General features: G+C 38.8%; 1 protein-coding gene across 3 annotated transcripts in view; it reads right to left on the bottom strand.

Moving 5' to 3' along the window:
* Nucleotides 1-2,417: 2,417 nt before the first annotated feature.
* Nucleotides 2,418-23,044, bottom strand: part of LOC113148067 (3'-5' RNA helicase YTHDC2) — a 55,345-nt gene continuing 34,718 nt past the window's right edge. For 2 of the 3 annotated variants that reach the window (XM_026339542.1, XM_026339540.1), the window contains exons 25-32: nucleotides 20,830-20,921; nucleotides 14,315-14,434; nucleotides 11,656-11,795; nucleotides 9,293-9,467; nucleotides 5,940-6,146; nucleotides 5,627-5,809; nucleotides 4,001-4,075; nucleotides 2,418-3,881 (exon numbers count right to left, since the gene is read on the bottom strand). In XM_026339542.1, coding sequence (XP_026195327.1) covers nucleotides 3,879-3,881; nucleotides 4,001-4,075; nucleotides 5,627-5,809; nucleotides 5,940-6,146; nucleotides 9,293-9,467; nucleotides 11,656-11,795; nucleotides 14,315-14,434; nucleotides 20,830-20,921 — 995 coding nt within the window. In that variant the 3' untranslated portion in view covers nucleotides 2,418-3,878. The remainder of the gene's footprint in view (nucleotides 3,882-4,000; nucleotides 4,076-5,626; nucleotides 5,810-5,939; nucleotides 6,147-9,292; nucleotides 9,468-11,655; nucleotides 11,796-14,314; nucleotides 14,435-20,829; nucleotides 20,922-23,044) is intronic. The other variant, XM_026339541.1, reaches the window with a different exon arrangement.

Below are 23,044 nucleotides of genomic sequence, written 5' to 3' on the forward strand. Positions count from 1 at the left end.
AACACACAGCATGTAATCACCCATATGAGGATGGGTTCCCTGTTGAGTCTGGTTCCTCTCAAGGTTTCTTCCTGTTTTCTTCTCAGGGAGTTTTTCCTTGCCACCGTTGCCCTCGGCTTGCTCATCAGGGACAGTCTGATTATTATGATTCATACACATTTACTGTTCATATAAACTTTAATAATTTCTTTGCTTTTGTAAAGCTGCTTTGTGACAATGACAATTGTTAAAAGCGCTATATAAATAAGAGTTGAAGATGAAGAAGAAGATGTTAAAATGCCATAATATAGAACCATGGCTGGTTGTTGCTCCTCTCACTATGTGAGATTTTTCTTTTTTCTAACTGTATTTCTTTGCATTTGATCACAGCCTTCTGAACATATTTTTTTTCGGTTTTCCTATTTCCCTCTTCTCATTTAGTTATCAAATATTTCAAGGTATTAAATCTCTGTTTTGACGAGTATACTATAGAGGGCTGTTGAAGTCATGAGTTAATATTTCCCCAGTTCAATTTCAAACTAAATTTGTAAAGAGTTTTATTTTTTGTATCGCTAAGGGTATGTGTTCTTAATTTTTTAGGAAAAATCTGATGTATCATCAGCTAAAACAAACTAAATGATGGTCTTTGACAGTTATTCCCTTAATATAAGAGTTCGTTTTTTGTTAAATAAAAAATGTATATAATAATAAATAAGTTACTATGGTAAGTAAAAGAGGTGATAAACTGTAAACTTGCCTAGTTCCTCTTCAAATTTTGAATCTAGGATTTGTGCCTTCTGGAAGAAAAATACAACTGTTAATATCTGTACATAATATAACTGTGATGAGTGTCCTGTACACCAGACTGTAAAAAATAAAGGTGATGTCTATACATTTTCTTCAAAATCTCAAAGTGTTTCAGTGTTTAAAAAATGACATTATGTTCTACCGATCAAAATCTTTGTAAAAATAAGAATAACATAAAGCCACTTTAAAAATCACAATAATTAATAAACTCCAGAGCCAAGAAGATGTTGTTGAAAAAACAGGCCTTCCTCTATGAGATCCTGATTTAGTTGCGCTAATAGCAACCCCTAAGGCCTAAAAATAATTAATAATAATTTATTGGTTTCCCAGAGATATTTATAAAAATTGGTAAGTCCATAAGTTCATCTGGGCCTGGTGACTTTTAAAGGTTTCATCAACAAGCGTAGTTATATTTTCCAAGTAAAAATTAGATTTAGACTTTGAATAAGATGAGGTATGAGGATGAGGTAAAACTTCTTGTATGATTTCTTGGTTGGTGCAGTCTACTCCTTTTTTCTACCAGGATACATATAATATTTTTTCATTGTCAGCTTTTTTCTAAGTTGCTGAAGTAAGAGGTCTTTTTTCCTCATTAATTTTGGCCTAGACCTTTCATAAGCACCGTGAGCTTTATCAAGGAACAACTGATGTAACTGAGACTATAAATTACTAATCTTTTTTTTTTCTTCTGCACTCCAGTCTGTATTTTGATTGTAATATGTAAACATGCTGAACTTGTTTCATGTTTCCTTTGATCATTTAACATCTTATTAAAGGTAATTGAAAATGTTATTTTAAAGATTTTTCATCTTGTATTTCTTTGATAGTCAAAATATTTACTTTCACTATTACAATATTCATCATTGTGTAACACAGTGCTTCTCAAATAGCACTGGGGTGACCCCAGGCTTTTTTGCGGTACTAGAATAAAGTGTAGTTGCACATCCAGCACAGTAGATGGCAGTGGCGCTCTGATTGTCAGAGTGTGCGCAGAGAGTATTAGCTCTATGGTGTTGTTGCACCGAATATGGAGCGGGAGGTTGGGGCAGAAGGCTGTGGACATTCTTCTTCCTCTTATCTCAGTTGAGGCAGAGCTCAGTGTACCAATAGAGTTTAAAACCAAACTTTATACCACTGAGTTAAACAAATTCTACCACTTTGTTTACCTTACCACAAAAACATAGCCAAACTGTGTTTTCTTCTATATTTTTAAGTTTAACAAAATAGAATTTACAGCTGGAGCTGTTTGTCTTAGAACATTTAAAGAATAGAACATTTAAACACAACCATTGAATACAATGCAGTGTTGGCATTACAATATGAGGTGTTACAAAATGAATGTCACTAGTCTATAGTTTGCATCAGTATCATTATAGCTTACATCACAGCATTAACAGGAAAGTTTGTGCCATAGCAGCGGCCCTCTGATACAGTATTTGGTTATGTTTGTTGCCCGTTGGGTAAATGCCGTTCTGTTTTAATTTAATTGTATCCCAGCCCCATCTGTCTATTTGCAATCAGAGTATCGACCCATTTTGTCATACTATATACTGTCCATTTCTTTAACATATTCAATGCTGATTGTCATGTATTCCACAATGTAGTCTTTATCAGAGAGATCAGTGTGTTTGTTTTTTTTTTTTACATTCTTTACACTGACTTACAAACAAGTCAGTCAGCCTTAAATGTAGAGAGGGAAATACCACAGCTTCATAGTCAAGTCAATCATTATCAGTAGCAAAATAACATTCCAATATAACATGACACAGGGGAGGCTGGCGATGGAGCTGGGAACCCCTGGGTACGACCTGTTACAGATAATCAGCACATGGTTTGCTCTTGCTCATGCATGGCAAAGAGCAGAAGGTAAAAAAGTACTTTCCAACTCCACGTCCTCAATTGCTGGACTTGCAAGCATTGTGGGTTAGGGTTTGGGTTAACCCAGGGCGTAGCTAGCAGGGCTTCGGTTAGCTGCAGGATGCAAAGGCTGGAGGTCAGGAGGCATAGTGCAAGTCCAGGGTTTGTTGCAGACTGGTGGTTGGTGGTCTGTTGTTGTTTTTTTAAAGGTTCAGCAGGACTAGGGTGTACTGTATCTGTTTCAATCTGTTATCCCAAAGTCCTCCCAGGAAAAAGGGAAATTAGAAATAAACAGCAAAAGATTTATGTGGACATGTATTCAGCTGATAACAAGCAGGCAGGGTAAACTCAGGAAAATACTACCCACTTGTTTTTTTACACTCTTAAAAGTTATTGAAAGAGATGGAAGCCATCAGAAAGCTAGTGTAATGTCTTCTTGCACGTTATTCATAAATAACGTGGGTCGTGTCAGGTAATTACAGTTAATCAGCACATGGTGTGCTCTTGCTCATGCATAGCAGAGAGAGATGGTAACAAGTACTTTCCAACTCCAATGTTATTGTTTAGATGGCATTTAATGCAATCATTTCTTCAATCAGCTCTTGATGGGCTTGCTAGCATTGCTGCCATAGTAAGTTCATTTATTAATCTCTAGGTGGGGCAGCCGTAAACTGTGACAGCTGAAAAGAGGACAATGTGAAACACTGAGGACATCACACTAAAAACCGGTTTCAGATTAAATCAGTATTTACTATTGTCATTCTATTAACAGTATTGTGACATTACTTTCAATCAACAGCCCAAATAAAATTTCACCTCCCCTCTTACAGCAGAAAAAATGAACATGTTGGCAAATGAGTCTCAGATGTACTCCTGTGGTGGCTGAGGCAGTGCAAATCTCAGGAGTTGGTAGTTGTTACGCAGAGCATTGTTTATGTTTACCACCAATGGTTCTTTATGTACAATGTACATGTCAGGCTGTCAAATATTAGCACCCAATTTCAACCATGTGAATGAACTAGTGTGTAGAATGTCTGTTTATCAAATAAGAAATATCTGTGTTAATTGTACATTTAATAACTGACCTGGTAGAGGTGCTACAGTGAACATACCAGTTAGTAAGAACATGAGCACTATTTTGAACATGGAAAACCCAAACTTGATAAAGACAGAAACATGTTTCAATGAGCCATTCTGTGTCCTAATGTTTAATCTTAGCTGGTAGTGAAGTTCTCTTACTGTAAAAGACAAAAAGAAAAAAACATTAAAGATAAAATCAATTCATCCTGTGTAGGTATGCATGTAGGTTGAGCCAGATTTTGTGGCATAAAAACAAAAGCCAAGTGTGCTGGGATACCTCTTTTTGAACTTGATTCCCTAAGTTTCTCTCCCACAGTAACAGCAACTGGCTGCCTGCCTGGGGCTCTAGTTCCTACATGAAAGAAGAAAAAAGAAAATGTTTCAGATGCAGATCCATTACACTGGTTAATAGAAAAAACAATTTACTGAATTGTCCCTCTTACGCAATATTATTAGGAAACTATACATTTAATGGGCTGCTCTCAATAGGTAGAGCAGTTGTCTGCCAATCATCGGTGGTTCGATTCCCAGCTCCTTCTGTCACAGTGTCCTTGGGCAAGGTACTGAAAGATACTGAACCCCAATTTGTCCCCGGTGAGTCAGGTCAGCTGCATAGCAGCTCTGTCATCAGTGTGTGCTTGTGTGTGTGAATGGGTGAATGCAATACAGTGTAAAAGCGCTTTTAGTGCCAATTAGGTAGAAAAGCGCTATATAAGTGCAGTCTTTTTTTAAAAGACATAAAGGCCTGGATGTCTTCCAGTGTCATTCTCTTAAATTCAGACAAGACAGTCAATTTTTTGTTTGGTCCTAAAAATCTCAGAGACACATTCTTACCCTAGACAACTTAACATTAGCCTCAAGTAACAATGTGAGAAATCTGAGTTATCTCCTTTTTCCACCTGAGGAATATTGTTAAAATTAGGAGCATCCCTGTCCCAAAGTGAAACTAGTCCATGCATTTGTTACTTTCAGATTGGACTATTGTAATTCACTACTGATGGATTGTCCCAATAACTCCTTAAAAAGCCTCCAGTTAATCCAAAATGCTGCAGCCAGATTTTGCCTTGAATTAGCAAGAGAGATCTTATTTATCCTACGTTAGCTTCTTTCCATTGGCCCTACTGTAAAATCCAGAATTCAAATTTATATTCTTCTCCTCACATATGAAGTACTTAATAATCAAGGTCCATCTCATCTTAAAGGCCTCATAGTATCATATTTTCCCAGCAGAACTTTCTTGAGTGCAGGATTACTTGTAGTTCCTAGAGTTTCCAAATGTAGAATGAGAGGCAGAGCCTTTAGCTATCAAACTCCTTTTCTGTGGAACCAGTGCCCAGTTCAGGTTCGGGAGGCAGTGTGCCTCTCTACCTCTCTAAGACTAGGCCTAAAACTTACCCTTTTATAAAGCTTACAGTTAGCTCTTAGTTATGCTGCTGTTAGTCTGCTGGGGGACCTCTACTGATACACTGAGCTCCTCTCCTCTCTCCTCTATTCATTCAAATGCCATTGTCATTAACTTTGTGTCTTCTCTCTCCCGTAGTTGTGCATCCTCTTATCTGTCTCCTCTGTACTTTTCTCACCCCAGTCGGTGAATCTTCCTCTAAAGATATTTTTTCCTAAAGCTTACTCAAATTTCTAAATAATTTTTTATACAATTATAATCTGTAAGGTCTGAATTGAATTGAACTCAGTTCAATTAAGTTTATTTATAAACTCAACCAAATAAAAAAAAAAGTTATATATTTTGTAAGGTCTTAAACCTCACATTCTAAGGTGCCTTAAAATTACTTTTGTTGTGATTTGGTGCTATATAAATTGAAATAATATTAAGTAAACTCTCTGCCAAACTGCCTTAGTCATGACGTAAACACAGCTGCACCCTGTGTTTGCACTGGCCACCCACCTGTCCATCTCTGCTGATCTGTACCTTCTTGTTGTCGTTCCATGAATTAAGGATGTGATGGGTGTACTGGAATGGAATACTCTCCTTATGAATCCACTCTACACTGAACACTCCTCCCAGTCCCATTAAGCCCCAGTCCTGGCAGTTCTCCTGACTAATGGCTGATGCCATGCGAGCATAGCCCTGTGAAATACATGTAAATGAATATTGCTTTTTTAAATTAGGGTCAGGTTTTTGGCAAATATGACTTAACATTACATCTATCATGAATTTTTTCCTTTTGAGAAATTGTCTTTTCATCTGTCAGAGTTACCTGGAAGTGTCCAGAGCCCTGGACAGAGAAAATGAGTATGATGAAGTCATTCTCCAGGAAGGCCTTAGTGAGTCTGTTCTCATTACTTGGGGTGGTGGACCAGATACCTTTCTGTTGAGAAATTTCTATGTTCCTGACATTACTGCTCTTCATGATGAAGTAACGAACAGATGAATCCAGTTGAAAGGGTGCAGGCTTTGAAACCTGCTGAGAACAAAACAAGGGAAACAACATAGTTCATTAACATGCACTCGCATGTGGACACACACACACACACACACACACACACACACACACACACACAAAATTTAATTTGATTGAAATTGCATATTAGTTTATCTATTAATTTAAACCAGAGGTCGGATGAGGTAAGAATGACGGAAAAATCTGAAGGCCGTCTGTCAGTTGTAAGTGTACATATTACCTTTGTCTAGTCTTGTCTCGGATATTATGTACCTGACCACATTGTCTAGCTGGCTTCAGTTGGTTTGTATAGAAGAGTATACTGGGGAGGTAACTAGATATATGCAGAAAAAAGGTTCAGTGCATGTAGGCATCATCGCTGAGCTTGGCACAACATATATTGCTGGTAAAGTCGGCTGTGCTGACTGCATTCATCAGCCAAGTCCGAGATGGCTCAAACAAGTCAGTGGCCACTATGGATCACAGAGGGGTGCAGCAGTGTAACAGTGTAGAAGGAGTAAAAAGAAGGCTTGCAAGATTGGAAAATCCCACACTGACTGCAAGGTCAGTGTCTCTGTAGATTTTTTCTCTCCATGCCCTTATAAATGCATTGCATATAACCTGGATTGTTACATTAATTATTAAAAAATTAAGGGTAAAATTGGCTGCAGGAGTGCTTTGATTCATTTTCCTCTGATTTGCCCCACGTTATTTGTCCTCATACTTTTCTGTTCCAGGTCTTCTAGATGCATAGTAAACCTACATAGTGCTCTAAAAAAGTATTTGACCCTTCCTCATTTTTAAGTGTTTTATTCAACAGACCACACAGGTCACTGACTATTAGCTCCCCTGCCATCTGGGAGGAGATCCCATGCCATTAAAGCTTGGTCTAGAAAGCTTTTTTACCCGGAGAAATTGCCTCCCACAACTAGACTGGTTTGATTGGTTTTATTCAAAATTTAAATAATTTTAATTCCACCCTTGATCTGAAATGTTGAAATTGATCATTTAGGTTGCCTTCACACCTTAATTCGTTTGCTTTGGTCTAAATCAGTTGATGAGTTTTTAAACTTGTAGCAATTTCTCCTTGGTTATGTTTCGTTTGACACAGAAAAATCGAGCGTATCAAAACACGTCACTTCAAACTACACGAGAACGTCCTCTCCCCTATATTGCTCAGCTGTGTCTGCCGCGGGAACAGTAAAGTAAATACAGGAAGAAGGTAAAGTGTTGTGGACTACTGTATGTTTGTGTGACAGTAGGAAGATGAGTTCAGTATAAACGTTAATGCGGATTGGTCTTCCTGTTGATTATTGTTGTTTATGTTACATCACCTGCAGAGGCCTCAGACTTGGTCTCTGTGAGGGACTTCGCCTTCTCACATCTCCACGTTTGTCCTCAATTAATCAGACAGCATGTTTTTGTGGGACAAACAAAAAAGAGGAAAATCTACACACTACCCAAAGCCCTCAACTCATGCGATTCATAGTGCTTGGTACCGTTTTGGTTCGGTACGCGTTCTCACCAGGAGGACCACACTAGAGTTCGCTAAGTTCGTATTTCTTTGCAAATAAAATTATTATCAAATCCTCCCTGCAGCATGCATGGAATCGCATGTACAACAGTTCTAGATTTGTTTGTAAGACCTCACTCTTACTTACTTACTTGAACCCCTCTTTCCTGCCAGATCAGTTCCTTCTCTCTCTTTCCCTATTTTTGTGAAGTGGCCTCTGTCTGAGCCTCCGGTACCGTGAGTGTTTGCTCCCACACCTGGTCTGTTCTCTTCTCCCTCTTCTCTGTGCCGGACTTGTTCCTGCTTCTATTCCCCTCCGCATTACCTTGTTCTGTTTCTGTGTTGGTCTTTGTGTATGACCTCGGACTGTACTGGGATTGGACATTGGTGTATAACCTGTTTGTGGATTTTGTACAGAAGTATGACTCTATGTCAGCCAACAGTGCTGAAAAGAGGCCTGGGGATGGGTAAGATTAATCAAAATCAGCCATTTTCTTTCCAGCTTAAGTGTTTACCTAACATCATTGTTTTTGCTCTGCTTTTACCAACAACTTGATTCAGTCCATGTCTGTGAATATTAATAGCACTAGAAAACAAACAGATTCTCATGAACTAGAAAAGACAATTGGGTGCATGGGATTGGGAGAGCTATTCTGTTGTCTAAAAGACACAGACCTCTTAGAAGCTACTGACCGATGACAAGTTCTTATCTAAAAGAACATCACAAAGAAAAGTTAATATAGAGTAAAAGTTGAAAAAAAAAGTTGTCAAGAAATAAAACTGATAGACCAAGATAAGGCCAAAAATATAAGGCAGAAAAAGAGGGAAAAAGGTGAAACTAAGGTGAAAGAAAGACAGTTAAAATAAAGGAGACATAAACCAGTGAAAAACAAGAAATGAAAAATTAATTTTGATATTTTATATTCTTTCAGTTCGAATATAGTGTACTTCACACTGTCGTGTACTATCATTTTGCTAACTGGTGCTTATAATAAATAAATTATAGAGAAAAGCGTGGGTTGAGGGGGTGAGGGGTAGTCCTTACGTCTACTGCAGTCATAACATTTATGACAAATTAATACAGAAAAACATTAAATTCATATAATTCATTAAGTTCACACAGTTTTTTTGCCACTGTAAGATGACTAAGATAATGTTTTATAAAGAGTACTACCTTACCCTATCCTTAACCATCATAACTAACTGCCTCACTCCAAAACTTTACAGAATCTCTAACAAAATTTTTTCTCTAAAATTCATCTCTAAACCCAAAACTTATTCTTAACCCCTGAATTTGCTCTTTAAACACCCTTCTTATTTATTTCTACATGTCAAATACTGTAATATGCGATCTGGCCTACAGTATGGCCTTTATGAAGCATATGGAACTGACTGAACAGACCAGTGGAGCTTCACCCCTAGGTTCTCTGCAACTGCATGTCAAAGCTTGAGAAATGTTACAAAGCTTGAGAATGTTACAATTTTAACATTTTCCTACTACAATTAGTAATAGTATAAAAACAGGACATGCAAGATTGGACGAAATTATTGTGTAGCCTGTTGTGACTTACATGTGATTTAAGTAAAATGTATTTGTTGTAATAACCATCACATGCAAATTGAATGACATCAAGATTGTTTCGCAGACAGTGAATACCTTTCCTGAGGAGGAGGTACAGGGGCTGTCAGAAGGACTGTCCAAGGTCACAGAGTAGACAGAATTACTGGAGAAGTGTGGATCTTCAGAGAGCTGACTTATGGGCAGTAAGGTCTCTTCTCTATTGCGTGTTTTCATCTGGAGGAGACCTGAGGCCACTGGCATCCTATAAGATCTGATAGTGACAGAATGGTGCAGCATTATAAGCATCAAGTGATAGTACAGCATGGGCCTTTACAGGCCTACACATTAGAAAAGTTCATACATACATATATATATACACACACACACACACACACACATATATATATATACATATATATATATATATATACACACACACACACACACACACACACACACACACACATACTACAGAGTAAGACTACTCATAAAAATGTGTGTAATGTCACTCGAGTCAAAAGTACAAATTTTGATTTGCTGTTATGTTATGACAGTGGTTTAGACAGCCCCGGTTTTTATGTTTATAGACAAAAAATAGGCAAAAGAAAAAAAACACAGTCAATAAAGGTTTGGATAATAACTAATTCTATTTCTGCAGTAGGATAAGTTTTGAAGCGGTTACATCTGGAACATAAAAATGTATATATTTTTATTCAAATGGCATCTTTAGGGGGTGGCTGTGGCTCAATAGGTAGAGCAGTTGACTGCCAATCATAGGATTGGTGGTTTGATTCCCGGCTGCCACGTCACATGCCAAAGTGTCCTTACTGAACCCAAAGTTGCCCCCGGTGAGTCAGACCAGTGTGCCATCGGTGTGTGTGCGGATGGGTGAGTGAGAGGCAGTGTAAAGCGCTTTGAGTAACAGTAACAGTAGAAAAGCTTTATAAGTGCAGACCATTTACCATCTTTCAATTAACAATGTTTTATTAAGTGATAGAAACAGACTTGTTGCACAAATTTTATTGTCTGACGGCTGTTTATAATCAATAACCAGCCAGTACAGACACCTCCTGGGCTCTTCTACATTTGAAGGAAACAGGAGTGATTTCCTACAATACAAAATTGCTCTTCCTGCTATGCTCTTATTGCCTTGTATATATATGTACATATACAAGACCATACATGTATACAAATGCATACTATAATAAAAACAATGAGGCTGATAGCGAAGATGGTAATAATGTTATAATAACAAACAATTCTTTCCAGTGAAATAAACCCAATAAAACATAGTCTGATTGCAAAGTCAATAAGCCCTGATCTTATCCTCGACACTCTTCACGTTGCGTGTGAGTGAGATTAGTTTGGCCACATTCTCTAGTAAACACAAATGTTCAAAACATATCCAGCTCAAAAAAAAAAAAAAAAGCGCTCCAAAGAGATTGAAACCACTGCTACTCAAAGGCAACTGTTTGGCTTCCAAGTTTTAATAGTGCAATTAAAATAAAATAACGACTGATATCTTATATGTAGTATAAAAATAATATTTAAATATAAAAATTGAAATGTGAATACCTGTCCAACAAACGAATATCCAAATGCATGAAAACATGGATACAGCCCTACTTAGAAGTGAATTCTAACAGAGCTTGAGGGAAAGGTGTGTTTGCATGCTGGCTAGTAGTGAAATTCCCAGGTTTCACTCTTTTAAGTCGCAATACACTTCATCTTCATGTTCGTCTTTATCCTCTATACAAATACAGATGTCGAATAATTTGTACCAAGAATCAATTTCAAGAGGCAACAATTTCCTCCGAAATAGCTTGAAACCAGTAGTATAAACTTAAAAAAAAAAAAAAGAAAAGGAAAAGGAAAAAAAGAAACCAGGGGTATAATGATTAATGATTCTTAGTCCCGTGTTCCAATTACTTAGTCTGAGGTGAGAAGCAAGATGCAAGAACGCATACTGAGCTCTAGTTGAGTAGCCTCTGTTAATGTTATTTCAGCCTACAGACAATTCCTACACAGCCTTAAAATCGCTTCTAGAATATTAAGCAAAATTACGGTACATCAAAGAAAAAAACAATTTAAACCAAACAGGACATCAGCAAGTGACAAGAAACTTAGGAGCCATCAAAAGATCTGGCTATGCCAGTTAAACAATCAATGATATCAGAGAATGCAGCGCTGCAAGAAACTGCATATTTTGACAGAAAAGTTTAAATCCATGCTTAGAAAATCTATTCTATAAACATTACCAGTAACCACTGGCGCTTCTGTTGCTTAAAAATGACACAGTTCAATAGAGAAACCGTTTAAGAGAGCAGGGAGCTCTTTCTTTGTCATTTCATATAAATCTTAACTGCACTGCCAAACAGGCCAGGTGGAAAGTGTGAATATTTGTTAAACACTACAATAATTTACATTTGAAATGTAATAATTTTGACTCTAGATTTTACTTGTCATGGGTGGATTGTTGGGGGCTCCTGGAGTTCTTCACATGGGCATGATGCCCCTCATCTGATGACATGGGCCGGGGCCGTTGACCAATTCCTGTAGGCTGCTGCAGGCCAGCTTGTTGTTCTTCTGCTGCAAGTACCTGAAAAAACAGAATATTTTAAAAACAATAATCAAAGGTATTATATCTACATATCAACACACTAAAGACACAGATATAGATAGAAGCATCCATCAGCATTTCCTCTGGGTGCCCATGAACGGAAGCACATAGTAACCAAGTGTTAATGTAGTATAATACATTATGGAAAACTAAGGTTAAACACATAGTAAGAATAAGGCAGGGCACACATGAACAATCACCTTTCAACACAGAATCACTGAACCAAAGAGACAATAAATATGGCTGTAATTACTACATGTTTTTTCAAAATCTTTTGACAACACCTTAAAGGTGTTTTTGAATGCCCCTTACCCAATTTTCACTCAAACCCTGTGGCTTTGAGGCCAAGTGCACTGTCCTCTATGACCTAGTAATAAAATGCTCAAAAACAATCAAGTTCTTTTTAATGGCTCTTTTTGATATGAACTAAAGGATCCTAATGCTATCTCAAAGTTTTTTTTATGTTGCCTTCCCTAAATTATGTCACTTTAGAATCAGTGAGATTTGTCTCTAAACGCACCACTTGAAGTTGGCCACTCCACCACTTTCTCACCAAGAGGGGTCAATGTTAAACATTTTAGATCTTAACATAACACAACACACGTATATTTTGATCAGCTGACTTACTATTTATTATTATTATTACTGTCTCCTGTAAATAAAAAATATAACATTTACAGCAGCTCAATATAAACTGGAAGGAATATCTTTATTTATATTTTGACTGTATGTGTGGGCCTGACGAAAAATGTTCGACTGAACAGGCACTGAAAATAGACAAAGTGAAGAGTAATAACAAACATATATATATATATATATATACCTCATAATGCTAGTTAAAAAGAATGTGGATTAATACTGGTTGACCACCCTTGGTACCAATAACCTCAATCACGCATTTCCTGTAGCTGTGGATCAGACCTGCACATCATTCAGGGGCAATTTTAGCCCATGTTTCCTGTAAGAACTGTTTTATTCTTTGGACATCACCAGTGTATGGCTCTCTTCAAGGCGTTCCATTGCATCTCTACTGGGTTGAGGTTTGGGCTCTGACTTGGCCACTGCAAAAGGCAAGTTTTGTTTTTCTGAAACCATTTTGTTCTGGACTTGCTTTGGTGTCTTGGGTCAAAGCCCTGTTGCATCACCCAACTTCTACAGAGTTTTAGCCTGACTCCAATGATTTTTAGGTCGTTATTCCAAGGGTTCACATATTTTCCACTAGCACTATGAGTTTTTAATGGATGTTCTCAATAACGACATGAAATAATTAGTTTTGTGTTATTATTTTAGGAACAGTATGTTCGTTAATATTCTTGACTTAGATAAAGACCAGGTCACATTTTATGACAAACTAATGCAGAAAACCATTGTATGTCTATGGGCCAGACATTTGCATGTGTTGACTTGAGTACTGCTCAACTAATCAAATTCACAAGCAGGCCATAATTTTTATAATTTAAAGGCCAGAATTGGATACCTTTTTGGAGAACAAAAACATGACTTATCTGACCATTAAAGGAGTCTAATTATACAGCTTTTCAATCTAAAGGATATTGGACCAGGATGTCACAAGAATGTGAATTTTAATCCAAAGAAAACTATTTAGATTGCCACCTCTCGTCTGCCTGAAAATGTATGCCTCAGGCCTTCTGAAAGAGCCAGCCTTAGGGTTATGTCGTTTGGTTTGCAAATGTGATTTGATCCTCATTCCTCTTTGCAGAAGATCAAATGACATAGCGGAGTTGGGGTTACAGCATCCTTCCTCCGTGGTAACGGAAGTCGCTGAAATGCAATGGATTTAGTTTGAGTAATGCGAATATGGAATTCATTGTATGTTTAACAAGCTCATGTAATTGAGCAGCACAGTCCTTTAGCAGAGTAGCACATATACCATCTGGGCCCACTGCCTCCTCACCACACAGTTTTCTGCAGCCTGAAATAAATTACTAATTGCTATAAAAAATACAGCACTGATAGCTCAAATATACACTAAACCAATAATAGCGGAAAGAGCGGGACTAAAATAGTTGTAAAAAAAAAATTTTTTTTACTTTCTCAGGTTTTCCAGGTTTCAAAGTCCTGCTGTGCTTGTGCTTCCCTGGTTATAGGAAAGAAGTTGTTATTCCAGCCATCGTGGTTAACACTTACGGCATAAAACTTTGAATGAGACCCAGGCATTTTGCAGTTCCCAAAGTTAGTCTGCTGAAGTGAGAAAAACAATGTTGGACTGCAAGTTTCTGTGGGCAGTGTTAGGAACAAGCCTAAGGCTGGACTGTGTGATGTCAACCTCAGTCTATGTAGACAATGTAAAGGATTCTGAATAAATGTGCACTTCTGACATACTTTGAGTGTGTCTACATGCACATAATAATATGCTGATCAAGTCTAGAACATGGAAGTATGTTCCAGACTTAATGCTGGCACAATTAGATTTCTGTTGTTATTCCTTCCTGCAACACTAGTACAACCTAAAGGAAGAAAAAAAGAATGTAACATACAGAAACTAGGGTCCGGATAATGGCTTCGTCCTGTTGAGTCCAGGGTTTTGAAGGACAACGGATCCTCTTGATGAACAGGTTTTGCCACTTCTGCCTAAGCTCAAGCATCAGTCCTGCAGCCTGACAACACAATAAAAAATGAGAGCATTAGACAAGCTGGCATGTAAAAAACATTTTATCACAAAATATCAAGAAGGCAATACAAAAACATATGCATTAGCAACAGAACACAATTACTAAAAGAGAAATAACAAAAGAAAAAGTCTGTAGTCTAGAAATCAAATATATATTTAGTCTTCAGCACTTTCTGAATCATATTCTCATTCAAGCAAAGATCAAATACTTAAGCAGCATGACCTCAATTAAACATGACAACACTATTGTATCTGTTAAAATAATGTGCCAACTGGCTTATTAGGCAATCTAATCAAATGGCTACGCCCAGTTTTTGGCTGAGGCATGACATTTACATTTGAATTTAGTCATTTTATTCAGCAGACACTTTTTTAAGTTAATTTTTAGTAAATTTTAATTTATTATTTATTACTTTTGTCAGTTTCAAGTTATTTCAGTGACCTTTGTGGGTTTTTCTTTCTTTAACAGAAAGAAAAACTTTCTGTTAAAGAAAAGTTAACCAACTTTGGTAGCAACAATTTTATCCACATTTGTATATATGAGAAAATTACTTTTTAAGGTATTGCTGCCTTTGACGTGACTGAATAAATTCATGTTTTATAATTTATCATTATGTGGAAAAAACGCTATGGGACGTCTGATGCATGAGGCTACAGAACTGCCTGTGCAGATGCGTGCTGCAGTTGGTCATTAAGAATTGTTGCCTGGTTAGGCCACACACACCTAAAGACTATCATGACTATGTGATGTATCAGTGCCTTTTCTTATTTTTCCAGCACAAATTTTACAGTTTTTAAAAAGCTGCCAGTTGGTGTCCATGTTAATTTTGATACAAGAATGCAAAAAATGTCACATTCTTGAGGGATATGCAATATTTTCTACTATCATAACTTTTCAGTGGTTACTGACTAAGTGTGTTGCCCACACTCTACTTGGTCATTAGGTGTGTGCTTCTTTCAGACTGGCAAAGACTGGAAATTTGTGATCTGTGGTGGAAACAGTACTTGAGTGTGAACATTCTTTATAATTCTTAGCTAGCCTTCAGGTGTGTGCAGGCAGAATACCATTAGTTAATACCATTAAAAATAGAGATAGAAAGATTCAAACAGAAGGCCTATTACGTGTAAAACATTGTGAAACCGGTCTCTTTTTATGATCATGATGAGATGCAGTAACAAGTTAAATAGTTGACTCTGGGGCAGCTGTGGCTCTGGTGCGGTTGTCTTTCAATTATAGTGCGCTTGTTTAATTCAACACTTGATTGGATAAGACACTAAAACCCAAGTTGCACTTGGTGAGGCATTGATGTGAGAGTGTGTCTGTGTGTATGGGTGAATTCAAGAGATTTATTGTCATATATACAGATCAACATAACAGTTGCACCGTACAATGAGATTCGGTAGTCATTAAGACCGGCCATAATGTATTTCTTGACAGTGGGTATGATGGTGGTGTAGAGTTTTCTCACTCCATATTAATTGCTGTTTACGTTCCTCCATCCACTAACGCTGCCGATGCGTGTGACGTCATTGAGACGGTCACCTCCAGCCTGCAGACCAGACACCCTGACGCCTTCTTAATGATCTCTGGAGACTTTAATCACGCCACCCTCACCAAGACACTTCCTATCTGTACCCAGTTTGTGAGCTACCCACCAGGTGGGAGAGGACACTGGACCTATTGTATGCTTATTTTAAAGATGCCTACAGCTGCAGTTGGGTTCCCAACTGTGTCCTACCTCCAGTAGGGGTCCTTAGGCTTTGGATAAAAGCGTCTGCCAAATGACTAAATGTAAAATGGTACATCTCCTCCCACAATACACACCTTTGGTTCAGATGCAGCCTGTCTAACCCTAACCCATAAAGAGGTGGCAGGGTTGCTTTGATGAAACAGACTGGAAGACTCTTTGTGAGCCTCATGGTGAGACATTAATGGACTGACAGACTGCATCACTGACTATATCAATTTCTGTGTGGACACCCATGTACCCACAAAAAACATTTGCTGCCTATCAAACAACAAGCCTGGGTCACTCAAGACATCAAGGCCATCCAGAGACTGCTGTCTGTCAGGTTGAGGGAGGTGAAGGAAGTTTACAGGAGGAAACTGGAACAAACCCTTAAACATAACAACACAAGGGAGGTGTGGAGGGGCATGAGGACCATTATTGGCTACAAGTCCAGCAGCCAGGTAACTGTGAGGACTGTGGACTGAATTGAATAATTTTTTCAATCAATTCCAGGCTAAGCCACAGAGCCCATTACAGTCCACTAACTGCTCTTCAGTCCCTCCCCCACACGACTCAGCCATCACCCAAATGATCTCAGCTGAGCAGGTGAGTAGATAGCTGTACAGACTTGGTGAAGGCCTGTGCTTCTTAGCTATGTGGAGTTCTCTAGCACATTTTCAACCTCAGCCTGCACCTGGAGAGAGTTCCTCTTGGGTGGAAAAAGTTGTGCCTGGTTCCTGTGAATAAGACACCACGTCCCAGAGCCCTCAATGACTACAGACCAGTGGCTCTGACATCACACATTATGAAGGCTTTTGAGAGGATGATACTGGAGTCCTTCCGACCTCTGGTCAAACCCTCACTTGACCCCGTCCAGTTTTCCTATCAACCCCAAGTTGGAGTGGATGGCGCCACCACTGTGTGTGTGACACTGGCCTGTAGCACAGGTGCTCCACAGGGGACAGTTCTGTCTCCAATCCTCTTCACCCTGTACACTTCAGACTTCAGGTACAACTCAGAGTTCTGTCATCTTTAGAAGTTCTCTGATGACTCTGCAGTTGTAGGATGTATTAAGAATGGAGATGTCACAGAGTACCGGGGAGTGGTGGACAGTTTTGTTGACTGGTTTGGACTCAACTATCTTCAACTCAACATCAATAAAACAAAGGAGCTGGTGATGGACTATAAGAAATCTGGAAGTCCTGTCATCCCTCCTTTATACAGGAGGGAAGAGGTGGAGATCATATCCAAGTACAAATACCTGGGAGTGCACTTGGATAGCAAACTGGACTGGAGTAAGATCTCAGCAGCACTGTACAAAAAGGTGCAGAGCCGGGTGTACTTTCTGAGAAGACTCCAGTCCGTCTGCAGCACCATGCTGCGGATGTTTTATGAGTCTGTGGTGGCCAATGTCTTCTTCTATGCTGTGGTTGGTCTGTTGGGGCTGCAACATGAAGGTGGCAGACACTAACAGGCTGAACAAACTGATCTGGAGGGCTGGCTCTGTTCTGGGGGTCCCTCTACATGTTGGAGCTGAGAGGAGGATGCTGTCCAAACTCCTCTCAATCCTGGACAATCCCTCCCACCCACTGCACAGTGTGTTGGCTGGACAGAGGAGTATGTTCAGCCAAAGACTTATTAACATTAAGTGCTCCACAGAGCACCACAGGAGGTACTTTCTACATGTGGCCATCAATCTGTACAATTCCTCCCCCCTCTGTAAGGGTTGGGGGAAGTGACAAAAAATTATGTCATAATTGCTGTCATTCCACCATGGACTATAAATATTGACCCATTTTCATTCATCTATTTTTTTCTGTATTCATGATATTGTGTATTTATATTGGTGCTAATCTTTCCTGTTTGTGGTTCCCTTTCTTTCTGTCTGTGTTGAGAACAACTGTAATGAGGCAAGAAAAGATTCCCTCTGGGATTATTAAACTTTTTTCAATCTCGAATCTGAACTGGGGGAGCATGTTTACAGGAACTCAAGAAACCTGTTCACTGGAAATTTGAGTGTACATGCAGCAAGTAGTCTCATTCTAATCTGAGCGAGTAATATGATTTCTTCTCTGCCTTGGGCTGATTTTGGAAGCGGGGTCCAGGATGGTTTTAAAGACAGAAAAGACGCTTCCCTACAAACCTTTTCCTTTCTGTCTTTCTCTGTGCTTTTTAAATACATGTTTTGTGGAGATGACTGACAGCACTGCAAGAGAGACACATGGGAACAGACAGGCAGTCACAGCGCTCCTATTTACCGCACAAACTATCAGTTGCCATGACTCAACTCCCACACTGGATGACTGAGAATCTTCACTAACATTAAATTCATTATTTTCCTTCTATAAAAAAATTTTGAAAAAAACTGAAATCACATGTACACAAGTATTTGAGGTTCTTTGCCATGACACTCAAAATTGAGCTTTGGTGAATCCTGTTTCTAAATGTTTCTACAACTTGATTGGAGTCCACCTTTGGGAAAATCAGTTGTTTTGACATGATTTCGAAAGGTATACACCTTTCTATATAAGGTCCCACAGTTAACAGTGCACGTCAGGGCACAAACTAAGCCATGAAGTCCAAGGAATTCTGTAGACCTTCAAAACATCATTGTATTAAGGCACAGATGTGAGGAAGGGTAAGTTGCAGCATTGAAGGTCCCAATAAGCACACAGGCAGCCAACATCCATAAATGGAAGACATTTGGAACCACCAGGGCACTTCCTAGAGTGGGCTACCTGGCAAAACTGAGCGATCGAGAGGGAAGAACCTTAGCCATGGACACTTTGAAAGAGCTCCAGCATTTTTCTGTGGAGAGAGGAGAACTTTCTAGAAGAACAATCATCTTTTCAGCGCTCCACCAAACATGCCTGTATGCTAGAGTGGCCAGAAGAAACCCACTCCTCAGTAAAAGTTTGCCAAAATTAAGACATTAAGACAACATTCTCTAGGCTGATGAAGCCAAGATTCAACTCTCTGGCCTGAATGCCAAACGTCATGTCTGAATGAAGCCAGGCACCACTCACCACCTGGCCACTCACATCTCACCATGGTGGTGGCGGCATCATGCTGTGGGGATTTTAGGAGGCAGGAATTGGGAGACTAGTTAGGATTGGGAAGATGAATGCAGCAATGTACAAAGATATCCTTGGGCTAGATGGGTGGGACAAAGCAGAGGCAAGGTACAAGGCAGAAATAATTGATTTACAAGAACAACACGAGTTAGGCTATAAGGGTGGAGAGTGGTGCAAAGACAATCTGTCAGCGAAACTGGAGTCAAGATAGGGTTAATAAAGGAGAGGCAGGACACATGTGCAAACAATCAAGGTGATTTGGGTGAAGTTACAGAAAACAATAAGGTGTAAAACAGAAAGAGGGAGAAAATAAGAGCATGTGATCGAAAGTCAGAATGGAACTATGACAAAGAAAGATGAAAAAAAATATATTGCAAAATTTAAAAATATGAAATCACCTGGTACAGATGGGTTTCCTGGAGAATATTATAAAGTCATAATAAATGACTTAACACCTGCACTATGTAAACTATATAACAACATATTAAAATTAGGCGATCAAGCCAATCAAGCCTTCATCACCATCCTGCTTAGGGAAGGAAAAGATCCCCTGCCGTGTATTAACTTGGTCCAATGAGCCTTCTATGTGTGAACTACAAATCTTAACTTCCATTTTGGCCAGTAGAATTAAAATATATATATAGGTAAAGAACTAATGAAACCAAACCAAACCAACACTGACTAATTTATAACCGACAAGGAACATAAATACAATATATGTAGTATTATATTATATGTTAAATAAATAAATGTCAAAATTCATCTGGCAGAATAACCTAAGTAACACAGTTTAGTGCAACTGTGGCATGGATTAGAAATGAGAGATAAAGTGCAACTGAAGGAGTATCCCTATCAATATTACCTTTTATAGAACCTAAAACTGTAAATAAAATCAAAATAGGAAACAAGACACTGCCTGTTCCCAAGAAAAGTCACACACTCTAATATTTAGTTTGACAACCTATAGCTTTGATTATGTACGCATTTGTTGTGGCATTGTTTCAATAAGCTTCTGCAATGTCACAAAATGTTTTTCCCTCCAGAGTTGCATGAATTTTTTTACCCAGAGTTTGTATTGATGATGGGAGAGTCAGTGTCATCAGAAAAGAAAAAATCCATTGATAAAATAATGTTGCTGAACCCAAACCTGACCAACTGCAGCAGCTTAATGCATGCCAGTAATTTGCTGAAACAGAGTAACATCATCCACGACCACAGGATGTGTCGTCCAACATGGTTGTCTAAGAAATGAAAGCTACTCAGTGCATTAGTTAGAGTTAAATAACCTGTTGCCAGCTAAAACATAATCATCTATGCAGTAATTATCCAATGTGAGGCTCTTACCTATTTGATGAGAATAACTTTGATGATTGAATGATTTTTTAATACGACAGTCAATATGCTATTTATGTAAATGAACCTTCTCTGACATTATGCTGGGGGAAATGTGGGAAAATGAAGACTGTCCTATATTCCAAATATTCTGGAAAGAGGTCAAAAAACTTGGTGCTATGCACGAAGAGACCTATAATACAGACCTGATTGAAAGATCAGTGTTGAGAGCAATGTTCCCTTACCTGTCTGTCTAGTTCGAAGACAAGCCAGTCATCTACCTTCATCTCAGTTAGGTCCTCTGTCTCACTGTCACTGATGTCATCCAGTAAACTATCTGAAGGAAATAACACAAAGGTAAAGTTTGTATAAGGCTCTAAGAACCACCATTACATTCAAAAGATTCAAAAGATTTACTGAAATTGCCCACAAATTGGAAAGCAATATACAAGCTGATCTACTGGGAATGTGCAATAAGGACTTTGCCTTTATAAATATACAAAGTGAGACGTTTTTGCCCAAGTTCGCTAAATACATAGAGAAAATGCAAATACTTAAATGTGATTAAAATCAGGCTTAAAAATGTGATTTATTAAGCCTTAAAGCAGTTCAAATATTTAATTGTCACATACACAATCAAAAACCATACAACATGCAGTGAAATGCTTTTTTGAGACTGTTCGGATATATAAGCTAATAATAAGAAAATATGCTTATAAAATATACAATGTACAACGTACAACAAATAAAATATAAAATATACCAGAATAATGTGTGATAGGTGTTAAATGCGCTCTCGGCTGCGTTATCCAAGCGAGCATAAAAGGTATTTAACTGTGATTCTAATTTTCTCCTGTAGCGCAGTTTTGCTTTCTTCACTGATTTGCAGGATGCTGACTTGTATTCGTCCATGTTCCCTGTTGCACGCCTTGTGTCATAGGCAGCGGAGCAAGATCTCAGAATGTTGCGGATGGATTTATCCACCCATGGCTTATGGTTGGGAAACGTTCTCATGGTAATCTTCTGGGCTAGAACATATCACAGTCCGCATCGTACAGTCCAAGGCGTCCTGTAGAGCGGCCACCTATCGGTCTGTCCAACGTGTGACTTCCCTCTGAACTGAAACTGTTTGTATTTAGGCATGACGAAGATAGCGGTATGGTCAGATTTCCCAAAAGGTGGACATGATTGTGCCTTGCAGCTATCTTTAAATGGAGTGTAGTAGTGATCTATCCTAATGTGTCCGCCTGAGGCAGAATGTCAATGCCACTGATCAAGTTAAATTCCCGAGGTAGATAGTAAGAGCAACATTTGATGGTCAAAAGCTCCAGATTGGGTGAGCAGGAGCATAAAATACGTACAATGCTCGGGCTCTAACACCAGTTGTTGTTTACCATTAGACACACTCCGCCACTTCTTAACTTCTCCGACTCCATTGTTCTGTCCTTATGGTGGACTGAGAAGAACGCGGCTGGCTGAATGGCGTGATCAGGTACGGTTATGGTATGGTTCAGCCATGTCTCAGTGAAGCAGAGGAGGTTGCAGTCCTGAATGTCCCCCTGGCACTTAATTCTGGCCCTGAGGTCATCGAGTTTGTTTTCCAGAGACTATACATTGGCTAACAGAATGCTAGGCAGGGGAGTACGATGCAGTCATGCCCTCAGCCTATTTCTGACACCGGCTCATTTCCCTCGCAACTGCTGCTTATGATCGCGTCCTTTATTGCTCCTCAGGATCTGCCTCAGCAAGCTTAAATCTGGAGTTAAAGAAGCAAAAAGTAGGTGCATTGTAGACCAATAAAAACAAGGGTGTTTCTGTCGTATGTGGTGGTATCCAGTGTGGTTGGCGCAGTCGCAACGGCAGCCCATCTAAGAGGTACCATGTTTTACCGTACTAGGGTTGGATGAATTCATTACCTTTGAAAGAAAGATACAATCTGCGTGTGCTGTTATTTGAAGGAGTTGGATGCAAATGACAAAGAACAAAATGTTCTTATGGTAATATATTTAAAAATGCTTAAGAAAAAAATACAAACATACAATTTAATTGATCCGGTTTTGCAGTTGTTGGGTAAGATACAGGCTCGATTGTTATTTGGGGTACATTCGTGAACCATATTGGTCCCCTCAACCACAGGTTGAGCATTTTGGCTGAACTTTTATTAATTTTAGCATATCATCATGCCTTAATTAGGCACATCAAAATGCGACAATTAATTCTTCACTCTAACAAGCACATTTTTGGACCAATATGCACAATGCTCGACACAAAAAAAAAAAAGTCTTATTTGGTTCAGCTAGCGGTTGAGAGGGACCCAAACATGCACAACTTGGTGGAAGGAGACGGTTTTTAAGAGGTTTTGACTTCCCTCCTATTTACTGGATGCAAGAAAGCATGTGTAAATATTTGCGTGCATTATGCCACTGATCTGCTGACAGTGCTTTCTACGCACCCAGGAGA

Source organism: Anabas testudineus, chromosome 22 (assembly GCF_900324465.2).
Source record: "Anabas testudineus chromosome 22, fAnaTes1.2, whole genome shotgun sequence".
In the NCBI taxonomy this organism is placed as follows: Eukaryota; Metazoa; Chordata; class Actinopteri; order Anabantiformes; family Anabantidae; genus Anabas; species Anabas testudineus.